We start from the raw sequence: 20289 nt of genomic DNA, 5'->3' as shown, positions 1-20289 counted from the left end.
GGTTAAAAAAGAAAACGCTACTGCAAGTTATCAGTCAAGAGATTATTCCTCTATGGAATTGAAAGATACTTCACACAATTCACACTAGGGATATAAGTAATTTAGTGTAACATACATATAGTAGTAGAATATATCACATTGTTCTCCTTTACTAGATTCGTGATATAAATCACCAACTAGATAGGTAAACACGCTTACACGGCAAAAATAGTTTTCTGTTTGGATTTTGGAATGTTAAGAACGAGATAAACCTACAAGTAAAAGGGCAACAAAGACGGAGCTCTGTAAGGACACAAAAATGAACAAAAATACCACTGTTGTGGTTACGTGTCCTTTTTCCTTTCTTCTGCTGAAATGTGTGATTACTCGGCGAGGCTGTCTGGAACAAATTTGGGCTGGCTTTGAGTCTCTTCCAATTGAGAGGCCGTTGTTCTGGCCTTTTTATACCTGCTTGAGCTTCTAAGAACATGATCGATTGACATCCCTTTTGTGCCTGACAACCTGACCAAAGAACAATTTCAGAACTCGCCTACTGCTATGTCAAATATGTAACATGATACATGAATGATCATGAAAAAAAAGCCCCAAAAAACTAGTATTTTCTGCAATGATTTAAAGATGAAAGAGTGGGAGTTTAAAATTTCAAATTTGACCGGCTAAAGACAAAAACAAATAGATGAAAATCTTTTGATAAAGATTCATGTTATTTGGAGGGTAGAGCATCAAATCATGGCCCATGATGCAGGAGAACAAGGTAATTTAGCTTGCATCTCCCCCACAAGATTTCACATTATAATTGAGTGATAAAATCTTATCGTTTAAACACATGTATACAATAAACTTAACAAAATGACCAATTTATTTTTAAAGATACACTACAGCTCTAGTTTTCTTTACTCGTCTAAATTGCCAAAAATAAATATAGGGCCAAAAGAGTATACTCACGATAATTCTAGCTATGTTCTGATTCTAAGTGAAAAATACAGTTACTGGTCAACAATAAGTTCAGGTTAGAGTCAAAGTCCATCTCATAATCAATTATTAAAACTTGAGTTTCAAGATTTTGTTCGAATGTAAATGCTTATACATGTCAAAAGAAATTTCAAATGGTAAAAAGTAAGGCTGAGAATGGAAGCAAAAAGAGACACATGGGATTATATTTTATTGCTGAAAATGGCTATTCAAGCATGCAAACTTCTGGCCAAAATGCAAACGACTTTGCCAACTTATATCAGCATTCTGCAGAAATGCAATTCATTAACTTACCTTGCTTTTATGGAACTTCTTGCACCATTTTCCAGACTTCTACCACCATTTGAAACTGATCAAAAAATGAAAGAAATTGGTTCCAAATTGTATCATCACCATTTTTATGAAGAAACAAGATAAACTGAACATGCCATATATAAATCTTTAATTCAAGCTTGTCATCAATTCCAACATCAAAAATAAAAAGGCATAACAAGATACATATTCTAGAGGAAAACAAAAAGATAAATAACGCGGTACAGTGGATATTAATACCATAGTCTTAACAACTACGTGAGATACAAAAACCAGTGGTTATCAGCAATGTACTAAGTTAGTTTCCTCTCCGAATCTAGAGGAAAGTGGTGAGCTACAAATATACATCAACTATTCTGACTGCCTGCCTATAATTTCTTGGAATACAAAAGAACAAGCATCAATCGGAATCAGAAAAATCTGAATTATAAACTGTTAGATCACTCACTGACTAGAAATATAGCCAATGTAGTCCTCATAAGGCTTAGGCAGTCATCACATTACATGCTAATTTTGTGGGGTTGAGTTCAGCTTTAAGTCCAAATTCTTAGATTGTATCAAAGTTTATCCTAGAATGTTATTGGGTCATCCATATTTATCTACACTCTAGATGTCTATTCCTAGGCAGCAAGGAAGTGTGGTTATTGGGTCACTCACATTTGTCCACGCTCCAGATATCCTATCCTGGGTGAGAGGGAGTGTGTTGAGATCCCTCATCGGCTAGAGATATGATCAATGTAGTCCCTATAAGGCTTAAGTCGTACTCACCCTACAAACCGATTTGTAGAGTTGAGTTCAGCTCTAAATCCAAATTTCAAGACTAATGACTGTTCATTCATCTTCCAACACCAACAAAGTAATAACTTGAAAACATAAAATAGTCTCAAAATTAGCCAAGGGAACAAGCAAGCTTTTCATCTCTACTTTAGGAATTACAACATTTTCAACCTTGATAAATATGATCATAAAGAATATTTCCAGATCTGAGAAAGGAAAAAAAGAAGAAGAAAGAAGCTAACTCCAACTAACACAACAGAAACTCACTCGTCCACCCACAACCCAGCCACCCAGAGATTGAAGAATATTTATACACATTGTATCAACTTATTAAAACATAAAGCCACACTCCCAATTAAAAATTTAAAATATATTACAGATACCATCTACTTGTGAATCCAGACCTGAACTGCTATCCCCATCAGAAAAATCAGACAACAGTGGATTATATGATGGAGTTCTAGTACTGGCATCAGAATTATCAACTTCATCTACAGAGGTGCCGCTACTATCATCCTTGAAAATTGCTCCTGATAACAAGCTCTTCTTCTGTTGTATTTTACTTGCAACTCCATGAATGTTGTTCCCAGAAGCTTTTCCTGCTTTATTTTGAACCATTTTTATGGAACCTTCCGGCTTTGAGTTTGATACAGGAACATGTTTTCTTCGTTTCTCCAAATCCATACTTTTCCCAGAAGCATTGACATGAGCCTTTCTGTTTTCTCCAAATAAGGACATGGCCCTGTCAGACCTACCAGACAATTTTGAATCTTGTCCAGCCCTGTGTACATTTGGAACCTTCTTACAAGGGTGACTCCTTACATCAAGCTCTTCCTTTGATAATAATTGCTGTGAGGAGCTTAAATCCTCAGCATGAGCTTGTCCATTTATTGCTTCCAAGTTATCATCATCTTTCTCTCCAGAGCGTGTTGATTGTTGGGCAGCATCTTTACCCCCAGTATTAAATCGAGAATCAGAAAGTTCAAGTCTAACAGACTCTTCCACCAGTTCCAAATTTGTTTTGCTTGATTTGTTAGTGGACTTTGTGCTTGTAGATTTACTTTTCTTTGTCACTGCAACTGAAGGTTTGCCATGCGTTCCACTGTCAGAAGATGGTGATGGCTTCTTACTATCAAGAACTTTATCTTTTGTTAGCATACTTGATATGATCTTTGAGGTAGAAGTCTGTTTGTCGTTTGATTTCTTTCTCTGTCTCTTGTCCATGCGTTCATTAGATTTAGTTGTAATTTGTTCCAAGGAACCAGCATTATCAACACCAAAATCATCTTCCTTATCAGAAGTCCCTTGTACTTTCTCCTGATGAATTTTTTCCCCTTCTGTTTGATTTAAAGGGTTATCCTCTGTCTCTGTATTTCCTGACATAGGATCACAATTTTTTGCACTAAGAGATTTCATAATAACAGTTTCACTCTCAGAAGCATCCACAAGGCCAATACCTTCTCTAAGTGCAGACCCTCCACCTGAACTCTTAGCTTTTCTCATCCTTCTTTTTTCCTTCTCTGACTTTATAGGTTCAGTCATTCCATTGGCATCCACACCTTTTGAAGTCACATTTAATTCTCTGATGTTTGCATCTGTTTTATCCTGGCTGGATGATGTGGACTTTTCCAACAGGGCTAACTTAGAATCATTTTGTGGTGATAATTCTCTTCCTTCCTCAGCTCCCTCAATCTGACCAGCTTCATTTTTATGACATTGATCAAGGACAACATTCTCACTATTCTCTGTCAGCTCCATAGGCTCATCCACATCAGCTATGTGTGCATTTGTTTCAATGTCAGAATGGTTCTTATAATATCCTGTTGCTCTTTCTGTATATTGAAAGCCTTCTTTGCATGCATCTGTTCCAGTCTCCATGTTGTCAATAGTAGCTTTCCTCATACTATTATCTGCCCCAAAAAAGCAAAAGATCAGTAATAGATAAAATATTTCTTTCACTATTCTAAAATTGACTTCTTTGATTAATTTGATCTCAAAAAAAAATATCAAACTAATCTTAACATGAATCAGGGTTAGCACCTAAAAGGCGGGTACTTTTATACTTTCACCCTTTTCCAAGTAGTATCACCTTTAGATGATAGGGCATCTTCAGATATTTCCTCCTGAACACCTCTTTGAATGCTGGAACAATCTGCTTCTTCACCTTTCCTGGAAGAAGTAACTACAGGTGTTTCATGAGGATTTGATGAATTTATCTTCCCTTTCTTCCTCCTACCCTGCACACTAGTTCTTGGTGGATCTGTGTCATCAAAATGTTTAGCTGATTGGTCAGCATTGCTGTTTTTAATCTTCTGTTGATCCTCCAAAATGTGGTGAGAAGCATTGTCTCCATTGAAATGATTAATCAACTTTGCCTTGGACAAAATTACTTCTACACTTTTCTCTTTGCCATTCCTCTTTTTCTTTGCAGGAGGTCCAGTATTTAAAATGTCTTCAGTTACCTGATCTTGCTTATATTCAACATCATCCCTAGATTTTTCATTTTTAAGTTCAAACTGCTCTTTTGATTCTTTCTTTTCCTTATGTGCTTCATTAGACTTATGCACTTCATCCTGCTGAATTGCTGTCTCTACCTTGAACATTTCTTTAGAATCAACAGCCAAAGACCTCTTCCTTTTCCTATGCTTCTTATTTGCAGATGCAGCAACATCAATGTCATTCTTAGTGTTATTATTGTTGCAATCAGTGTGCTGATGCTCCTTTAAAATTTCAGTTTCCTTAGTTACTTCTTTATCTGCATCCTCTGAAGGGTTTGCTATGACCTCAATATCCTGCTGAATTGTATAATCACCAGATCCAACAACAGAAGCATCATTTACTTTTGAAGTGTCATGCTGCAACGTGCCTAATTTTTTCCTTTTACCTTTCAGTTTTTTCTTCACATTTGATACAGATTTACAATTTCCCTCCTCATGTACAATACAAGCATCCTTAATGCCTTCAATGGTTCCATCTACCTCGTGTTCAATACGTGAACCTGGAAGTTCATTATTTGCACCGGATGCCCTTTTGGATGGAAAACTAAGAGCATTGTCTACAGCAGTATCATCTTGCGCTGTGTCTTCTTTTTTCCTTTTATTCTTTCGTTTTTTCTTTGCACTTGACACAGGAGTCTCTTCACATACATTATGATCATCCTTAATGCCTTTACCAGATCCATCTACTTCGCACTCAATATTTAAACTTGGCAGTTCACGATTTACAAAGCAATGGTCCTCTGTCTCATGAACAGAACCAGGTAATGGGGTTTCCATGTCATTGTCAGCAGACGATTTAACTCCTTTGCCGGTATGTTTTGAAACACATGGACTAGCAACATGAATTTCTTCATTTTGTCTGTTCTCCAACTGAGGCAACTTGAAATGGTCAAAGGTGGACACCCTCTTGGATGGAGAACCCACAATCAAAGCATTATTTGCAATGCCAAGAGTGGCCACCTGGTTAGGGGAACCGTGAGAAAATAATTGCTCATTCTGAGAACACTCCCTCAACACAGAAACATCAACACTGAGAAACCAGCTCCCATTGATGCCCCTGAAGGCACTTCTCACGGGCATGGAATCTGTAAGGTGGTAAAAGTACCCCTTGCGCTCAACCTATATCAAATAAAAAAAAATAAAGTTTAATTGTATATATAGAGAACAAGACAAGACCACGGTTTGAACTTTGAACAGTAGTGAATACCTACCTTTATACCATGAATCTGAACTTGCCCAATTTTCGGAAAGCATAAGGGATGTTCCGACAGAATACTCTCTACATACGAAATGCATTCATGTCATATAAAGTTAAACAAGAGTTGGTCACTATTGAGAACAAACAACCAAAACCCATCTACTAAGAACAAAAACTATTGACAAGAAGGTGAAAGAAGGATCTGCATAAACTACAATGGAAGAGAAGCATTATGAACGAAGTAAGGCATAATTGTTCCAGAACCAGTCTCTAAAAAATTGAAGAAGAGATAGAAATAAATAAATAAATAAATAAAAAGATTACTTTTGAGGTCGGAGACAGTGTCAAGGTCGGAAACGACGAGGGCCAAGTGGGTATCGAGGTTGGTGTCTATGAAAACGACGTTAGGGTTGGGAGTCGCCATATTCATATGCTTGTGCTTTCTGGGGTTTATGGCATGACGGCACCACTTCGCCTCTGCTTCAGGTTATATCCTTCCCTCCTTACACTTTAATATCTTTAACTTTTGCATTTTTTTGAAAAAATAAAAACTAATCAACTTTTAGTAATTTTTACTGTTAACTTTTTTTCCTCAACCTTTTACTTACACTTTATTATGAAAAAAAAGTATATACTTTCGTTCAAATGGTGATTAATATATGTCTGAGTGAATTATTATAAATCTTCTAACATCTTTTATCTATTTTTACAGATAAATAAGGAAATATGTTCATTGAAAGATAAAATTGTCTATATAAATATTATTATAGCTATCTTTTTTTAATTAACTTTGTGTGCATTTAAATAGAATTGTCAAACCGGTTGGTTTAGTTTGTTTTCAAACCGGCATTTTGGTACATTAGGCTAAACTAAATTGGTCTAATTTTTGTAAGGCCGTCATTTTGTGAGATCAGATCAATTTTGACAGCTATGTAAATAACAAAGTATAATGAAATGAAAATGTAAATAATTATTGTTTAACCCACATAGTCAAAATGTAAATAATTATTGTTTTAACTTTGTAAAGGGCATCTATTAAAAAAAAACTTTGTAAAGGGCACAAACTGTTTTATTTTTATTTTATTTTATACAAAAATCATTATATATTGATTTAGACATTTGATATTTAAAGTTATACGGTTTAGATTAAGTTTTTATTTCCTTAATATAGGATATAGTGGATTGAGAGGATATTTCCTAAACTTGTAATGGTAATATCAATTATTAGAGGAGAAATAAAGTCATACAATGAAGTTAATTTGGTCTGAAGAAGTGGAATAAAAAAGTTTTTTCTTAGTATATTTATGAATATTTTTAGAGATAGTAAAATGAGTAGGGTTGATTCAAGCTTACCTAATGAAATGTAAAATTTAAATTTTAAAATTTGAGTTTGAATTAAATTTAGGTTTTCTTAAGGGACATTTATTTCATGAATTATTTATTTAATCTTGGAAATAATTTTTCCTAATAATATAACGTGGAAATGTTATTTTTAATTATTTTTTAAAAATGTATGATATTTCTTTAACATAATTTTACTCCTTATTTCGACTTAATCCATAAAAATTACAAAAGACTAAAAAAAGATTATTTTTTTTGCTGGGTTTGAATCTTATTTTTGAAACTCGTATTGATTTTTTTTTTTTACCGGGCCGCTATAGCTTGAGATCCACATCAAGCCATGCAACCTAGTTCTCCTCAAACTTTCTCCCCCAACACTTCTGCCGTCAACCACTGCTCGCCACCGCCAGAGGGAATTTCCGACGGCGGTATTTCCGTAAACATTGCAAGTGGCAATTTTGGCTGAATCATGTTTGTAAACAAAGCCTCACCATCTTCACCATCAACATTGTTGCACAGACCCACTTTTGATGAAACAGAATACAAAATGCGAGGGCACCTCTAGAGGCTCCATGCCATGGGAGTGGTTGGGAAGCCGAAAGAGGAGGAGGACTCGTCGTCGTTCTCGACGAGATCTCAGACTTCGTGAAAGGCAATCGGTGGTGAGGTCGATGACCCATCTGCGGCGGTAGCAGCGCGAGGTAGAGGAAGCTCTGGTGGCGAATCTGAAGACGCCGTCGAAATGGACGTTTTTTCAAAACACTTTGCAAGCATCTCTGGGTTTGACTTTTTATTTTTTTGGGTTTTGCGATCTTGGATTGCTTTGATTTTGCAAGACAGCGTGTGGTTGATCCACTAATTTGGTCTGGTAACGGTAAAGGTGCAATTTTTGTGTTGTTTTTTTAAGACCCAGATTGAGGGAGAACGAGCTGACCAGGGACAAAATCTGGAACCTCAGTAGATCTACTAGTGCATCATGTTTTCGTTCCAGGAATGGAGCCGCTGTTTGATGGCGTTTGAATCTAGCTGTCAAAGAAGAAATAGAAAAAGAAGAAGGGAAAAAAATGGCGCCACTGCTAGACTAAACCATAATATAGGTGAATAAGCAAGCAAGACGAAGAGGGTCTGGTTAATTTCTATGAATTAAAAAAAAAAAAAGTGAATAAGCAACTTCAATTTACACTCTAATCAATCATTTATTCAGTTTAATTTCCTGCTCAAAATTTTCGCTTGAACCACAAGGGCTTCCTAAAAGCTCAAAATAAGAGAGAAAGGAGGAGTGACACCAGAGAAAACCGGGTTAAGCGATATGCCAATATATGATATCAGTTCAACACACTACTAAAACAGTGAACAGAAACACCCAAAACAGGTGAGTGAAAAGAATATGCCACACAACTGATACTAACAAAAGAGTAATAACAGTAAGATGAAAATCAGGAACACAGCAGGTACTTGGAATCCTTAATCAGCTAACAATCTGCATATATATTATCAGATGAGTAGCGTCTATTGGCCTACACATCAGAACCAAGCATCCTTTTATTCCTTCTTCATGGACTCTTTGCGCTGTCCCCTCTTTCGAATACCCAAGCAAAACCACAGGCGCCAAGCATCAACAACAAACTCGGGCAATGAGAATGCCACAGCCCAAAGAAGAGTATGCGGCCAGTATGGTGTGCAACGAGGCTCATAGCCTATCCATTTCACACCTGCTTTGGCATAGCCATCTGTTGATGGTACAAAGAATGAAGATTTCCTGATTGATGCCATCTTGGTTGCCACATATAATGGAATCTGCATCAGGAAAATCTCAATCAGAAATGACAAAAAGATCATAGCAAATATCGTCAACTTTAACAGCAAACCAATCTATTTCCACATAGTCAACTCTTTCATACACAGATTATTTAGGTGGGCAGTTTTCCAACGGCAGAAGAAAAATGTAGGATGGAGTAAGGGAAAGGATAATAGCTAAGACCATTAAGAATATTTAAATTCACTGTGAATCCACCTAAAATTTACAATCGTCAATCACGATTCTAGTTAATTGTTGAAGCCAGAGTACCTTAAAGGATGACATCATATACTGCTCTATATATACTCATAAATAATAAGACCAAAACATTGACCGGACAAGCTTAGTATTCAAGAACAAAAAACAACGGTACCCCCAGAAAAACCAAAATAGGATGTCGCACCATACCACCCACGTAACAATAAAGCAAAACATCAAAATAAGCTAAAGAGAAAAAAGCAAGTGCAGTTGCTAACACCTACCGAAGGCAATGGTTGAAAAAAAAATTACACACAGATACAAACACACGGACTAGAATTCCTATCATGAACAAGTTGTACACAAATATGAAATATATATCAGTATTAAAAAAGAATCACAATATATCTTCAACTTTCAGCAAGATTTATAAGCATACCTGCCTTAACTGAAAAAGCATAGAGTGATAGAGTAAAGGGGATTCTTTTCCGTTCAGTTTTGTCTATGGTTTGTATAAGTAAAAAAAGTTATAACGCAAGGATTTGTGCTACACCAAATAAAATATAAGTTCTACAGTACGATAATAGTCCCAGCCTGCTAAAGCCCATAATAATGAAAAAAAGGCAACTCCACCAAGGCACATCCTTTCTTTTCATCACCGTAAAACTCCAACTGACTTAATTGAAAAAGCTTTAAAAAGAGGGTCAGTAGCATATGTCCGTAATTTTCACAATATTAAGCAAGGTTTTGAAAGACATCCCCTATTGCAATTTTGACCGCTAACATAAAAGTTTTTGGGGTCCTTGCAAAACTGCAACTGCAAATAACCATAATTGTACATAAATTGTAGCAGCATCGACTCCGCAATTTCCCGCAATATAAAGGAGTAAATGGAGAAGATAAAGGAGTAAAAGGAGAGAGGGAGAGGTCATGGGTTGAATCTCTCTCTCTCTCTGTAATTAACGACTAACATTTGCCGATCGATCCAAAAAATGGAAGGACTCACAAAATCGCAACCGTAATTTAAAACCTTGATATTGAGAATTACAACAAAAACCGCTACCACAATTCCAATTTAAAATACTTGAGACTAGAGCTGTTCAGCTCGAATACAGATCAATAACTAAGCTAATTTGCTGAAACTTGATAGGTGGAATTAAGCAAAAAAAAACAGGAAAAAGAATTATACTTTCTATCCCAAAAAGAGAACTAAGCAAGCAAGAAGTTAACTTGAACGACTATAAAAAAACAAAAACATCACAATACCTGACACTGAACGTCAATCCCACTCTTCTTGTATTCAACATAGAGACATCTCGAAAACTGGTCGATGTACCTGAAACAAGGAGCACAAAACCTCAACAAAAAAATAAAATAAACAAAACATATCACAAAGAGGAAACGCAACAACCAACAAGAGCAATCATCAACAACAACTCACGCTTTGGTGGCGGCATAAACAGCATAAAGAGGATCAGAAGGAATAACAATAGCAGCTCCAGAACCAATGTTAACAATCGCCCCCTTCTTTCTCCTGAGCATCCCTGGCAGAACAGCTTGCGTGACCTTAGTGGTTCCAACAACGTTAACCTTAATAAGGTTGTTGAGAAGCCCCTCGTCCACTTCGTGGAAGAACCTCGCGTAAGGATACGAAACTCCCACATTGTTAACGAGCACTCCAACTTCCAACCCTTCAATCGCTTCGCTAATCTTCTTCACGCCCTCGTCCAGATCCCCGGAGAAGTCAACCACGACGGTCTTAACCTCGGTTCTTCTGAACTTCGCCGCGATCGAATCCGACACGTCTTTGAGCTTGTCGGGGTTCCTTCCGACAAGGACGAGGTTCAGGCCCTTGCGAGCGAGCTCGAAAGCGAAGCTCTTTCCAATGCCGTCAGTGGGTCCAGTAACCACTGCCCAAGATCCGTACTTTTTGAGATTCTTCGGTGGTCGGAGGAAATTGACGTAGACCCATCTGAAAACAACGAAAGCCAATTTGAGAATCGTTAACAATCCGACAACGAAGAGCAGCGCGAACCATAAAGGTTGGGTCTTGAGCCTGGCGATTATGCAGCATTCCATATTGGAAAGTGGGAAGTGTGAATGAATATGATGAGTGATGAGTGTGTTACAACACGAGAAAGCGGTTTATGAGGGAAAACGATGAGAGCATTGAATTTATGATAGAGAGAGAGAGAGAGAGAGAGAGAAGTGTGGGTGAGGTAGATGAGCGGAAAACCACCAGATTTAAGTAGAAAGGTTGGGGGCATAACAGGGGCATTCAATGAATACTGATGCGCCAAATAAACAAAATGGGTGGGCGGAGTCAACTGAAAAACGGGTAGTTTGGCTCTGGCCCGTTTCATTCTACAAGCTGTGGGTCGTTACTTGTGGGACTTGTTTTAAGAGAGAGAAAAAAAAGTTATACAGTCACCTTATGAAAATTTTTATATAATTATTTAATTATAATTCATCATGTATAATATAAGTTTAATAGTTTTTTAAATAATAATTTTAAAATACTTTAAACAGTAATTTATAATTAAATGATAAAATAAAATTATTTTATACTAGTATATGAATATTAAATGTTTTTGTTAATTACAAAAAATTTAGGAAAAATTCACATGAGTAACGAGAATTAAACTCACTTCTTGTGAGATATAGATTTGATTCTTACTAATTGAGACCAATTTTTGTTGACGTTTTTGTTCTTGAAATGAGAAATTGTTGTTACTAATACATTTTTTATGAGTTTTACCTGTAATTTTTAATAAATTTTAAATCATAATGGAAAATGTATAAAAGGGTGTTGTTAATACTCTTCTTTACAAAATAATCCATGGATATTAGGTGTTATTTGACACTGAGAGATAAAAGGAAGTATAAATGTGGTTTGTGATATAATATAATAGAAAAACAGGTAAGAAAAATAATAAATATTAACGAAGTATTTGATATATAAGATTGTTCTTATACGAAAGTGTATTTTATATATCATTATCCTTCACAGGTAGTGCTAAGGTGTTGTGTTGGAACCCGGAAATGCATATTATCGTGGGCCAGAAATAAAAAAAGGTGTATAAAGTGAGTCCACACGTTTAATGATGCTACATGGTGTATAGTACGATGTTAGGTCTAAAACAAATGACGGGTTAACGCCCAAAACAGGTAGAATGGTTCTAGTACAGTGGACGCAGCCGTATATGTTTTGGTTCTAACTTCAAAGAAACGCATTCAATCAACTCATACAGATAAAAAAAAAAAAAATTTGCTGCTACTCACAAAAAATTATTAGATAGATTTGAATCATCATCGTGATTCCGGCAAATATTTATGTGACATATAGTTAAATTTTTTAATTTCTTCCTAATAATTCTTTAATGTGTGTTTATATTTCAATTAAAAAAATTGAGTTTGATTGTCAGTTAAAAATAAATTTAATGTAACTTAATTTAAGTATGAAGTATTCTATTTTCAACTTAATTGAGTAGGTAGGGATAAATTAAACTTTAGTTTGAATGATAGTCATGTTCAACCCAACAAAAAAAAAACAGTTTATAGATTATCAAACAAACAGGTATAGCTTTTCACGAAGAGTGAACATCAATTTAGGTGCCAAACGATCAAACCATTAAAATTAACCAAAAAGATGGCAAAGCAAATGTTCAAAGAATAACTAGATTAAGTAAAGGCTGACCAATTGCAGATAAAACTTATAAGTATAAAACTAACAATAGTGGAAAGTAGGTAAACGACTTTACCGAAAGGCAAATCTAAAAAGAAAAGAAAAAGAGAAAAAAAAAAACTATAATTAATTCACTGGGGGTCTCCATGATCAGCCACAACTTTCCATAAATGTTGTTATAGGAACTAGGACTTAATTTGTATGATCTTGATTAATGATGTTTGCTTCTTCAGAATTAGATGCTGCTGATGTTTTAATGTTGGAGTCCTTGGAGAGTCCTCTTCCACGCCAATAAAGAAAATAGCGCAGCATATAGGAATCCACTAATGAATCAGGAATTGCCCTTATGAGAAACCCCTGCACAGAATGGAGGAAGTATGGCTCAACCAGTTTTTCGTATCCAATCCATCTTGTGCATGTTTTACTATACATAGCCGGCGTTGGAACAAAAATTGATGTCTTCATTTTGGTCATCTTTGTTGATACAAATAATGGAACCTGTATGCATAGCTCAGCAGCACATCAAAAAATATTGCCATGAGTTAGATACTTAGATTGTTATATTTCCTTAAAATTAGAAGTGAAAACTTATTTTCCTAGGTTAACAACAAAATATTCTAGGATCAAGTACTTTTTGTAAGTTTTTGTCTCAAATCAATGGCCTTTTGTTTACCATTCTTTAAAAAGAAAAATTAAACATCTATGTAAAGTAGATTTCACCATTTTCTAATAATACTCTTAAGCAAAATAATGAGGGCCTTAAGGGCGTATCAGTGTGTTAAAATTGATTTAACCTTAAACAATTGTTTCTGTTTTCTCTTGTATTTTTGGGAAGGGAGAGGTTGTTGGGAGTTAAGTAATTATGTTACTTCTCATAACAAAATTCCCTATGTGATTAGTGGAAGTACAGTAGCCTTTATAAGGCTTGTAACTAACACCATTGACATGTAACAATACAAAAAAGCTTCTCTCCCAATAATTCTCTCATCTTTTCTAAACACTCTTGATTAACCTAGGTGTTCCTTTCTTCCAATACCATTGTGCAGTATCTGTTTAATTCATAATAGATTGGTCCCAGAACTCAGGTTGGGTTTTCTGGGGAAGTTGTTCTTGGTAAAATCAAGAATGGGTTCTGCAAAGTTTGATATTGAGAAGTTTACCGGCAAGAATGATTTTGGGCTATGGAGGATGAAGATGAGGGCACTGCTGGTTCATCATGGACTGGAGCAGGATCTTGAAGGAGAAAAGGGGTTGCCTACAACAATGTCAGCAAGGGAGAAGAAGGAGGTTCTTGACAAGGCTCATTGTGCTTTGATTCTGTCTCTTGGAGATAAAGTACTGAGGGGAGTTTCAAAGGAGAAATCAACTCGATTTGGAACAAGTTGGAAAATCTGTACATGACCAAATTGTTGGCCAACATGTTATACTTGAAGCAGAAATTGTACACCCTCAAGATGACAATAGGGAAGTTGCTGGAAGATCATTTGGATGACTTCAATAAGATCATTCTAGATCTGGAAAATATTGAAATCACCCTAGAAGATGAAGACCAAACACTTTTGCTCTTGAGATCATTACCGAACGAGTTTGACAACCTCTCTAATACTCTCATCTATGGCAGGGATACTCTTTCATTAGAAGAAGTACAAGCAGCTTTGTTTACAAAGGAGTCGAGGAGGAAGTCAAAAAGTAAGGGTGATCAAGATGCATAGGGATTGTTCACTAAAGGGAGGCCTGAAAAGAAAGAATTCAAGGGCAAGAAAGGTACAAGATCCAAATCAAAAGAAGGCAAGAAGAGGAGATGTTTCATCTGTGGAAGTGAAGAACACTTCAAGAAAAAATGTCCTGAGTACAAGAAGAAAAAGAAACAGAGGGATCAGAACAATCACAATGGTGATGCAGACGTTGCCTTAGAAGGGTATGAAAGTGTTGATGTCTTGTGTGTTTCAGAGGCACCAGTCAAACCAGATTGGGTTCTTGACTCGGGTTGCTCATTTCACATGTGTCCTATAATGGAACAGTTCAGTTATTATGAGAAGATTGATGGAGGGCAGGTTTTACTTGACAACAATAAAGCTTGCAAAGTAGTGGGAATTGATACTGTTACTCTGAAACTTATTGATGGAGTAACTAGGACACTACAAGGGGTTAGGCATGTGCCAGAATTGAGGAGGAATCTGATCTCTCTAGGGATGCTTAACAAGCAAGGTTTTGTGTGCAAGGATGAGGGTGGAGTTCTCAAGATCACCAAAGGTTCCATGGTGTCCATGAGAGGCAAGCTGGAAAATGGCCTGTATCTTTTGGCAGGAAATGTTCAAAAGGGGGTTGTGGCAACAATGACTGAGGGAACTGATTCACATGCAAGTCTTTGGCACAAGAGGCTTGAACACATGAGGGAAGGACGATTGAAGGAGCTCAGCAAAGCAGAAGCTACTAGGAAAAGATAGTGTTGAGTCACTACAGTTTTGTGAACATTATATTCTTGGCAAGACAAAGAGGTTGAAGTTTGCCACTGCTATGCATCACTCCAAGGGTACACTTGAATGCATCCACAGTGATGTATGGGGCCAACAAAAGTACCATCACATAATGGAGCAAGGTACTTCCTTTCTATAATTGATGATTTCTTTAGGAAGGTATGGATCTACATACTCAAGCACAAGAATGAAGCCTTTGAGAAGTTCAAGGAATGAAAGGTACTAGTCGAAACTCAAACCAACAAGAAAGTCAGGAAACTCAACTGACAATGGTTTAGAGTTCTGCTCAGAAGAATTCAATCAATTTTGCAGAAAACAAGGGATTGAGAGGCATAAGACAGTAAGGGGCACTCCCCAACAGAATGGACTGGCCGAGAGGATGAACCGAACCATTATGGAGAGGGCCAGATGCATTATATTTGATGCAAACTGTTTTGCACATTTCTGGGTTGAAGTTGTGATGACCATAGCTTACTTAATAAACAGAAGTCCATCCACTGCTATTGAGATGAAAACTCCAGAAAAAAGTAGAGTGGTTACCCTCCAAATCTTGGACATTTGAGGACCTTTGGCTGTATGGCATATGCTTACATAAGGCAAGGAAAACTAGAACCAAGGGCTCTGAAGTGTATGTTCCTAGGATATCCTCAAGGGGTCAAGGGTTATAGGTTGTGGTGTATGGAGAAGGGCCAGCCTCAAGTTCTGATCAGTAGAGATGTTGTGTTCAAGGAATCTGAGATATATTACACAAGGAAGGCCTCAATAGATCAACAATCAGGATCAAGCACTGATGATAGTGTTCTGATGGAGGTGGAGCCAGTACAAGAAAGACCAAGCCCATAGATCAAAGTTAAGAATCAAGAGAATGAACCTTCACAGACTCAACCTGATCTACAGAACTATAAATTGGCCAGAGATAAGGAAAGAAGAGTCATTAACCCACCACTAAGGTTTGGCTATGCTGACTGGTTGCCTCTTCACTGAATGTAGCAGAAGAAATTGAGACTGATGAGCCTAGGAATTATGTTGAAGCCATCAAGAGCAATCAATCTCAAAATTGGATTGCTGCTATGTATGAAGAAATCAGTTCACTTCAGAAGAATGACACTTGGGTTTTGGTGGAGAAACCGAAAGGGACTAGACTGGTCAGCTGCAATTGGATCTTCAAATTGAAGGAAGAAATTCCAGGGATTGAAAAAGCAAGGTTCAAGGCAAGACTAGTTGCAAGAGAGTTCACTCAGAGGGAAAGAGTTGACTGCAATGAGGTATTTTCACCAGTTGTAAAACATTCTTCAATTAGAATGATACTTGCACTAGTAGCTCAAAACAACCTAGAATTGGAACAATTAGATGTGAGAACAACCTTCCTACATGGAGAGCTAGATGACAAGATTCATATGACTCAACCAAAGGGATTCATTAAAGAAGGTGATGAGAATGAGGTGTGTTTGTTAAAGAGGTCACTCTATGACCTCAAATAATCTCCTAGGCAATGGTACAAAAAGTTTGACACCTTCATTGTGTAGAATGGATTCAAGAGGTGTAAGTATAATAGTTGTGTGTACTTGAAGGATTCTGACACTGAATCCATAATCTACTTACTGCTATATGTAGATGACATGTTGATAGCTTGCAAAAGCAAAGTGGAGATTGTAAAGGTGAAAGAAATGCTTAAGGGTGAGTTTGAAATGAAGGATATGGGGCCTGCTAGTAAGATTCTAGGAATGGAGATCTTGAGGGACAGAACCAAGGATATCTTGGCTGTTACTCAGAAGAGCTATATAGCCAAAGTGCTGAAGAAGTTCAGTATGGAGAAGTTCAAGCCAATGGCAACTCCTATGGCTCAACATTTCAAACTTTCACACCAAAATTCACCAAAGTCAGAAGAAGCAGACTATATAAAGAATGTACCCTATGCAAATGCAGTAGGGAGCTTGATGTATGTAATGATATGTACAAAGCCTGATCTAGCCTACTCAGCAAGTCTAGTCAGTAGATACATGGGGAAACTAGAAAAACTACATTGGGAGGCTTTGAAGTGGATCCTAAGGTACTTGAAGGGAACCATTGAAGCTGGATTGTTGTACAAGAAACATGAAGAAAGTGCAGGGAATGTGACAGGATTTGTTGACCCAGATTATGCTGGATGCATTGATACTAGGAGGTCATTAACATGATATGTGTTTCAGTTCTGTGGAAACACTGTTAGCTGGAAGTGCAACCTGCAAAAGGTGTTCTCATTGTCCACAATGGGAGCAGAGTTCATTGTTGTGACTGAGGCAGTGAAAGAAGCAATATGGACGATAGGAATGGCAGTGAGTTTACAGGCTTAGAAAGGAGATGCTAAGGTCTACTGCCACAACCAAAGTGGTATACATTTGGCTAAAAATTAAACATTCCATGAGAGGACTAAGCACATTGATGTCAAGCTTCACTTTGTGAGAGGAATCATTGAAAGTGGGGAGGTGAACCTAGAGAAGATTATCACTAATCATAACCCAACAGATGCTTTGACTAAGGCTCTACCTGGACCTAAGTTTCTTCATTGTATACAAATTATGCAAATAGTATAGATAGTTGAAGGTTTAAACCAAGGTGGAGAATTGTTAGAATTGGTTTTACCTTAAACAATTGTTCATGTTTTCTCTCTTGTATTTTTGGGAAGGAAAAAATTGTTAGGAGTTAGCTAATTTTGTTACTTCTCATAACAGAATTCTCTATGTGATTACTGAAAGTGTAGTAGCCTTTATAAGGCTTGTAACTAACACCATGGCCATGTAATAATACAAAAAAAGCTTTTCTCCCAATAATTCTCTCATCTTCTCTAAACACTCTTGATTAGCCTAGGTGTTCCTTTCTTTCAATACCATTGTGCAGTATCTGTTTAATTCATACCACAGTGAACAATGATGACTTGGGAATATCCCATAATTTCCATCAATCGGGAAGAAAAGAGGAAAGGCAATAGAGAACCTGACATTGGATGTCAATTCCTTGATGCTTGTATTCCAAACTGATGCATCTCGAGAACATTGCAAGGTATCTATAAAAATAGCAAGTAGATCTCAGTCTGGATCAGATTTGTTTTCCTCAATTAAAACTAAAATAATAACCCAGAAAACAAAATGATTTCTTTTATAAACATCAAAACTTTTTTAGCTATTTTTTCTTTCTATTTTTCAGTTGATTTGGTAGGAAAAGGACAAGATAATGCAACAAGTAGGTAAATGTTTATATGTTTAGTCCCCATTGAAGAATTTACTTTGAACCGAAAATTGATTTTGAGTGTAAGCAAATTTAGGTAGTTTTTGCGTTGAGTAAAAATAATAATAGAATAAAAACACTAAATAGAAATCACTTCACTCCAAAATTATCAAAATTGGTTTTGTAAAATCAATTTTGTATAGAAACACTTCCCCAGGCACACAGTAATTTGATCGCAGCAGATCTTATAGTTATATGAACACAATTCAATGCAGTGAAACTATTAAATTTTGTAGTTAAGGACAAGAAGAAAACGTAGAGGAGATTTCCCCCATTAAAGTCTTGACTCCTCTGAGCAAATGAAATGAAGTCACTTCAGTTTTCTGTTCTAAGCATAGTTTAGATAGATATAAGAAAGACATAAAAACTACTAGTACATATCAAAAGAAAAAAAAGGCATAAAACTGAACAAATTTCCCCAACAAAGCAAAGCATTAATGTTAGCATATTTCTGGGTATAGTCGATCAATAAAAGCAAGATCCTTAAAAAGAAAAAAGTCCCCACCTAGAAAAGCATACATTGGAATGTTGGAAAACGGAACAAACTTAATTATGGACCACTTACGCTTTTGTAGCAGCATAGAGGGTGACTAGAGGATATGAAGGAAGCACAACAGTGGAACCAGAGCCAATGTTCACTATTGCTCCCTTTTTCTTCTTGATCATAGTGGGAAGCACTGCCTTTGTGATCCAAGTTGCTCCCTCCAAGTTTACTTTTATAATAGCATCCATAAGCTCCAAATCAACCTCATGAAAGAATCTAGCATAAGGGTAAGCCAAGCCTGCACCATTAACTAGCAAACCTATATCCAATCCATCTATTGCTTCCTCTACTTTTTTTACTATTTCAACTCCCTCAACTTTTTGCATGTCTATGACCACAAACTTAACCTCAACATCAAGTCTATCTCTTATTTCCTTGGATGTTGCCTCAAGTTTTAGAGGGTTTCTACCAACCAAGAGAAGGTTAAGTCCCTTAGATGCCAATTCAAAAGCCATGGCCTTGCCAATTCCATCAGTGGAGCCAGTGATTATGGCCCATGAACCATACTCTTTGAGATTCTTTGGTGGCCTCAAGAACACCACCCATACCCACTTGAGAAATTTGATAAGGGCACTGCACACACAAATGAAGCCTATGGTATTCGTTGCTACTAGGAACAAATCAAGCCCCTCCATTTTCATTCTAACAAACTCCAAGAAATTTTCTAACTTTATAAGAGACTTTAATAATTATGTCACCATCAGGAAATAGGAATACTTTTGTTTCTATTAGTAAATGTTTCATTAACCTCAGGAAACAACTTCACATGCACGATGTGAGGGAGTCATGTCATTGGTGTGGGCCTGTGGGGTGGGGACAGGGGTTAACGTTTCCGATGGAAGTTTACAGAGTAGGTAAACATTTGAATTTAAATACTAATAGAGTACAGTTATTAAATTTAAGAAAAAAAAATGAGTATTATAATTCTAACACACATTTCTAAAATATTTTGTCTTCGAAAGGAAATTAGATTTTCCAAAATACTCCTTCCGTCTCTGATTATAATACAGACTTATTTACAATTAATAAAAAAATTAATTAATTAAAGTATTAATATTAAATTTGTCTACGATTTTAATACTTTTTTTAAAAAAATTATCCTTAATTTCATTAAAAATCTATTCATCTTCTCTAATTTTCATAAGAGAGAAAAAGAGTCGATTCAAAATATTTTAGTAAAAAAAATAATTAATACACAAAACAATTGAAATAAAATCTTATGTCT

General features: G+C 36.3%; 3 protein-coding genes across 3 annotated transcripts; all 3 read right to left on the bottom strand.

Annotated features, from left to right (window-relative positions):
• Positions 1-55: 55 nt before the first annotated feature.
• Positions 56-6254, bottom strand: LOC114396092. Its single transcript, XM_028357983.1, has 6 exons — positions 6082-6254; positions 5771-5838; positions 4151-5678; positions 2466-3971; positions 1267-1321; positions 56-501 (listed from the first exon to the last, which is right to left on the bottom strand). Exons 1-6 carry the CDS (start codon positions 6185-6187, stop codon positions 363-365), a joined length of 3402 nt encoding a protein of 1133 aa, XP_028213784.1. The 5' UTR covers positions 6188-6254; the 3' UTR covers positions 56-362.
• Positions 6255-8385: 2131 nt separating this feature from the next.
• Positions 8386-11404, bottom strand: LOC114396510 (very-long-chain 3-oxoacyl-CoA reductase 1-like). Its single transcript, XM_028358524.1, has 3 exons — positions 10536-11404; positions 10361-10430; positions 8386-8895 (listed from the first exon to the last, which is right to left on the bottom strand). Exons 1-3 carry the CDS (start codon positions 11171-11173, stop codon positions 8641-8643), a joined length of 963 nt encoding a protein of 320 aa, XP_028214325.1. The 5' UTR covers positions 11174-11404; the 3' UTR covers positions 8386-8640.
• A 1341-nt stretch (positions 11405-12745) lies between these two features.
• Positions 12746-20075, bottom strand: LOC114396332 (very-long-chain 3-oxoacyl-CoA reductase 1-like). Its single transcript, XM_028358242.1, has 3 exons — positions 19086-20075; positions 18230-18299; positions 12746-13277 (listed from the first exon to the last, which is right to left on the bottom strand). Exons 1-3 carry the CDS (start codon positions 19703-19705, stop codon positions 12972-12974), a joined length of 996 nt encoding a protein of 331 aa, XP_028214043.1. The 5' UTR covers positions 19706-20075; the 3' UTR covers positions 12746-12971.
• Positions 20076-20289: the final 214 nt, after the last annotated feature.

This window comes from Glycine soja, chromosome 18, assembly GCF_004193775.1.
Source record: "Glycine soja cultivar W05 chromosome 18, ASM419377v2, whole genome shotgun sequence".
Taxonomy (NCBI): domain Eukaryota; kingdom Viridiplantae; phylum Streptophyta; class Magnoliopsida; order Fabales; family Fabaceae; genus Glycine; species Glycine soja.
Note: the sequence above shows the minus strand (reverse complement) of the source record. Positions and strands in the feature narration are given on the sequence as shown.

Coding starts and splice junctions, on each gene's coding strand:
- LOC114396510 (XM_028358524.1), bottom strand. CDS start 11,173: ATGGAATGCTGCATAATCGCCAGGCTCAAGACCCAACCTTTATGGTTC. Junction 10,431..10,535: donor GTTTATGCCGCCACCAAAGC/GTGAGTTGTTGT, acceptor TCCTTGTTTCAG/GTACATCGACCAGTTTTCGA. Junction 8,896..10,360: donor GGATTGACGTTCAGTGTCAG/GTATTGTGATGT, acceptor TTCCTGATGCAG/ATTCCATTATATGTGGCAAC.
- LOC114396332 (XM_028358242.1), bottom strand. CDS start 19,705: ATGAAAATGGAGGGGCTTGATTTGTTCCTAGTAGCAACGAATACCATA. Junction 18,300..19,085: donor CTCTATGCTGCTACAAAAGC/GTAAGTGGTCCA, acceptor CTATTTTTATAG/ATACCTTGCAATGTTCTCGA. Junction 13,278..18,229: donor GAATTGACATCCAATGTCAG/GTTCTCTATTGC, acceptor CTATGCATACAG/GTTCCATTATTTGTATCAAC.
- LOC114396092 (XM_028357983.1), bottom strand. CDS start 6,187: ATGAATATGGCGACTCCCAACCCTAACGTCGTTTTCATAGACACCAAC. Junction 5,839..6,081: donor CACTGTCTCCGACCTCAAAA/GTAATCTTTTTA, acceptor TTTCGTATGTAG/AGAGTATTCTGTCGGAACAT. Junction 5,679..5,770: donor TTCAGATTCATGGTATAAAG/GTAGGTATTCAC, acceptor TATTTGATATAG/GTTGAGCGCAAGGGGTACTT.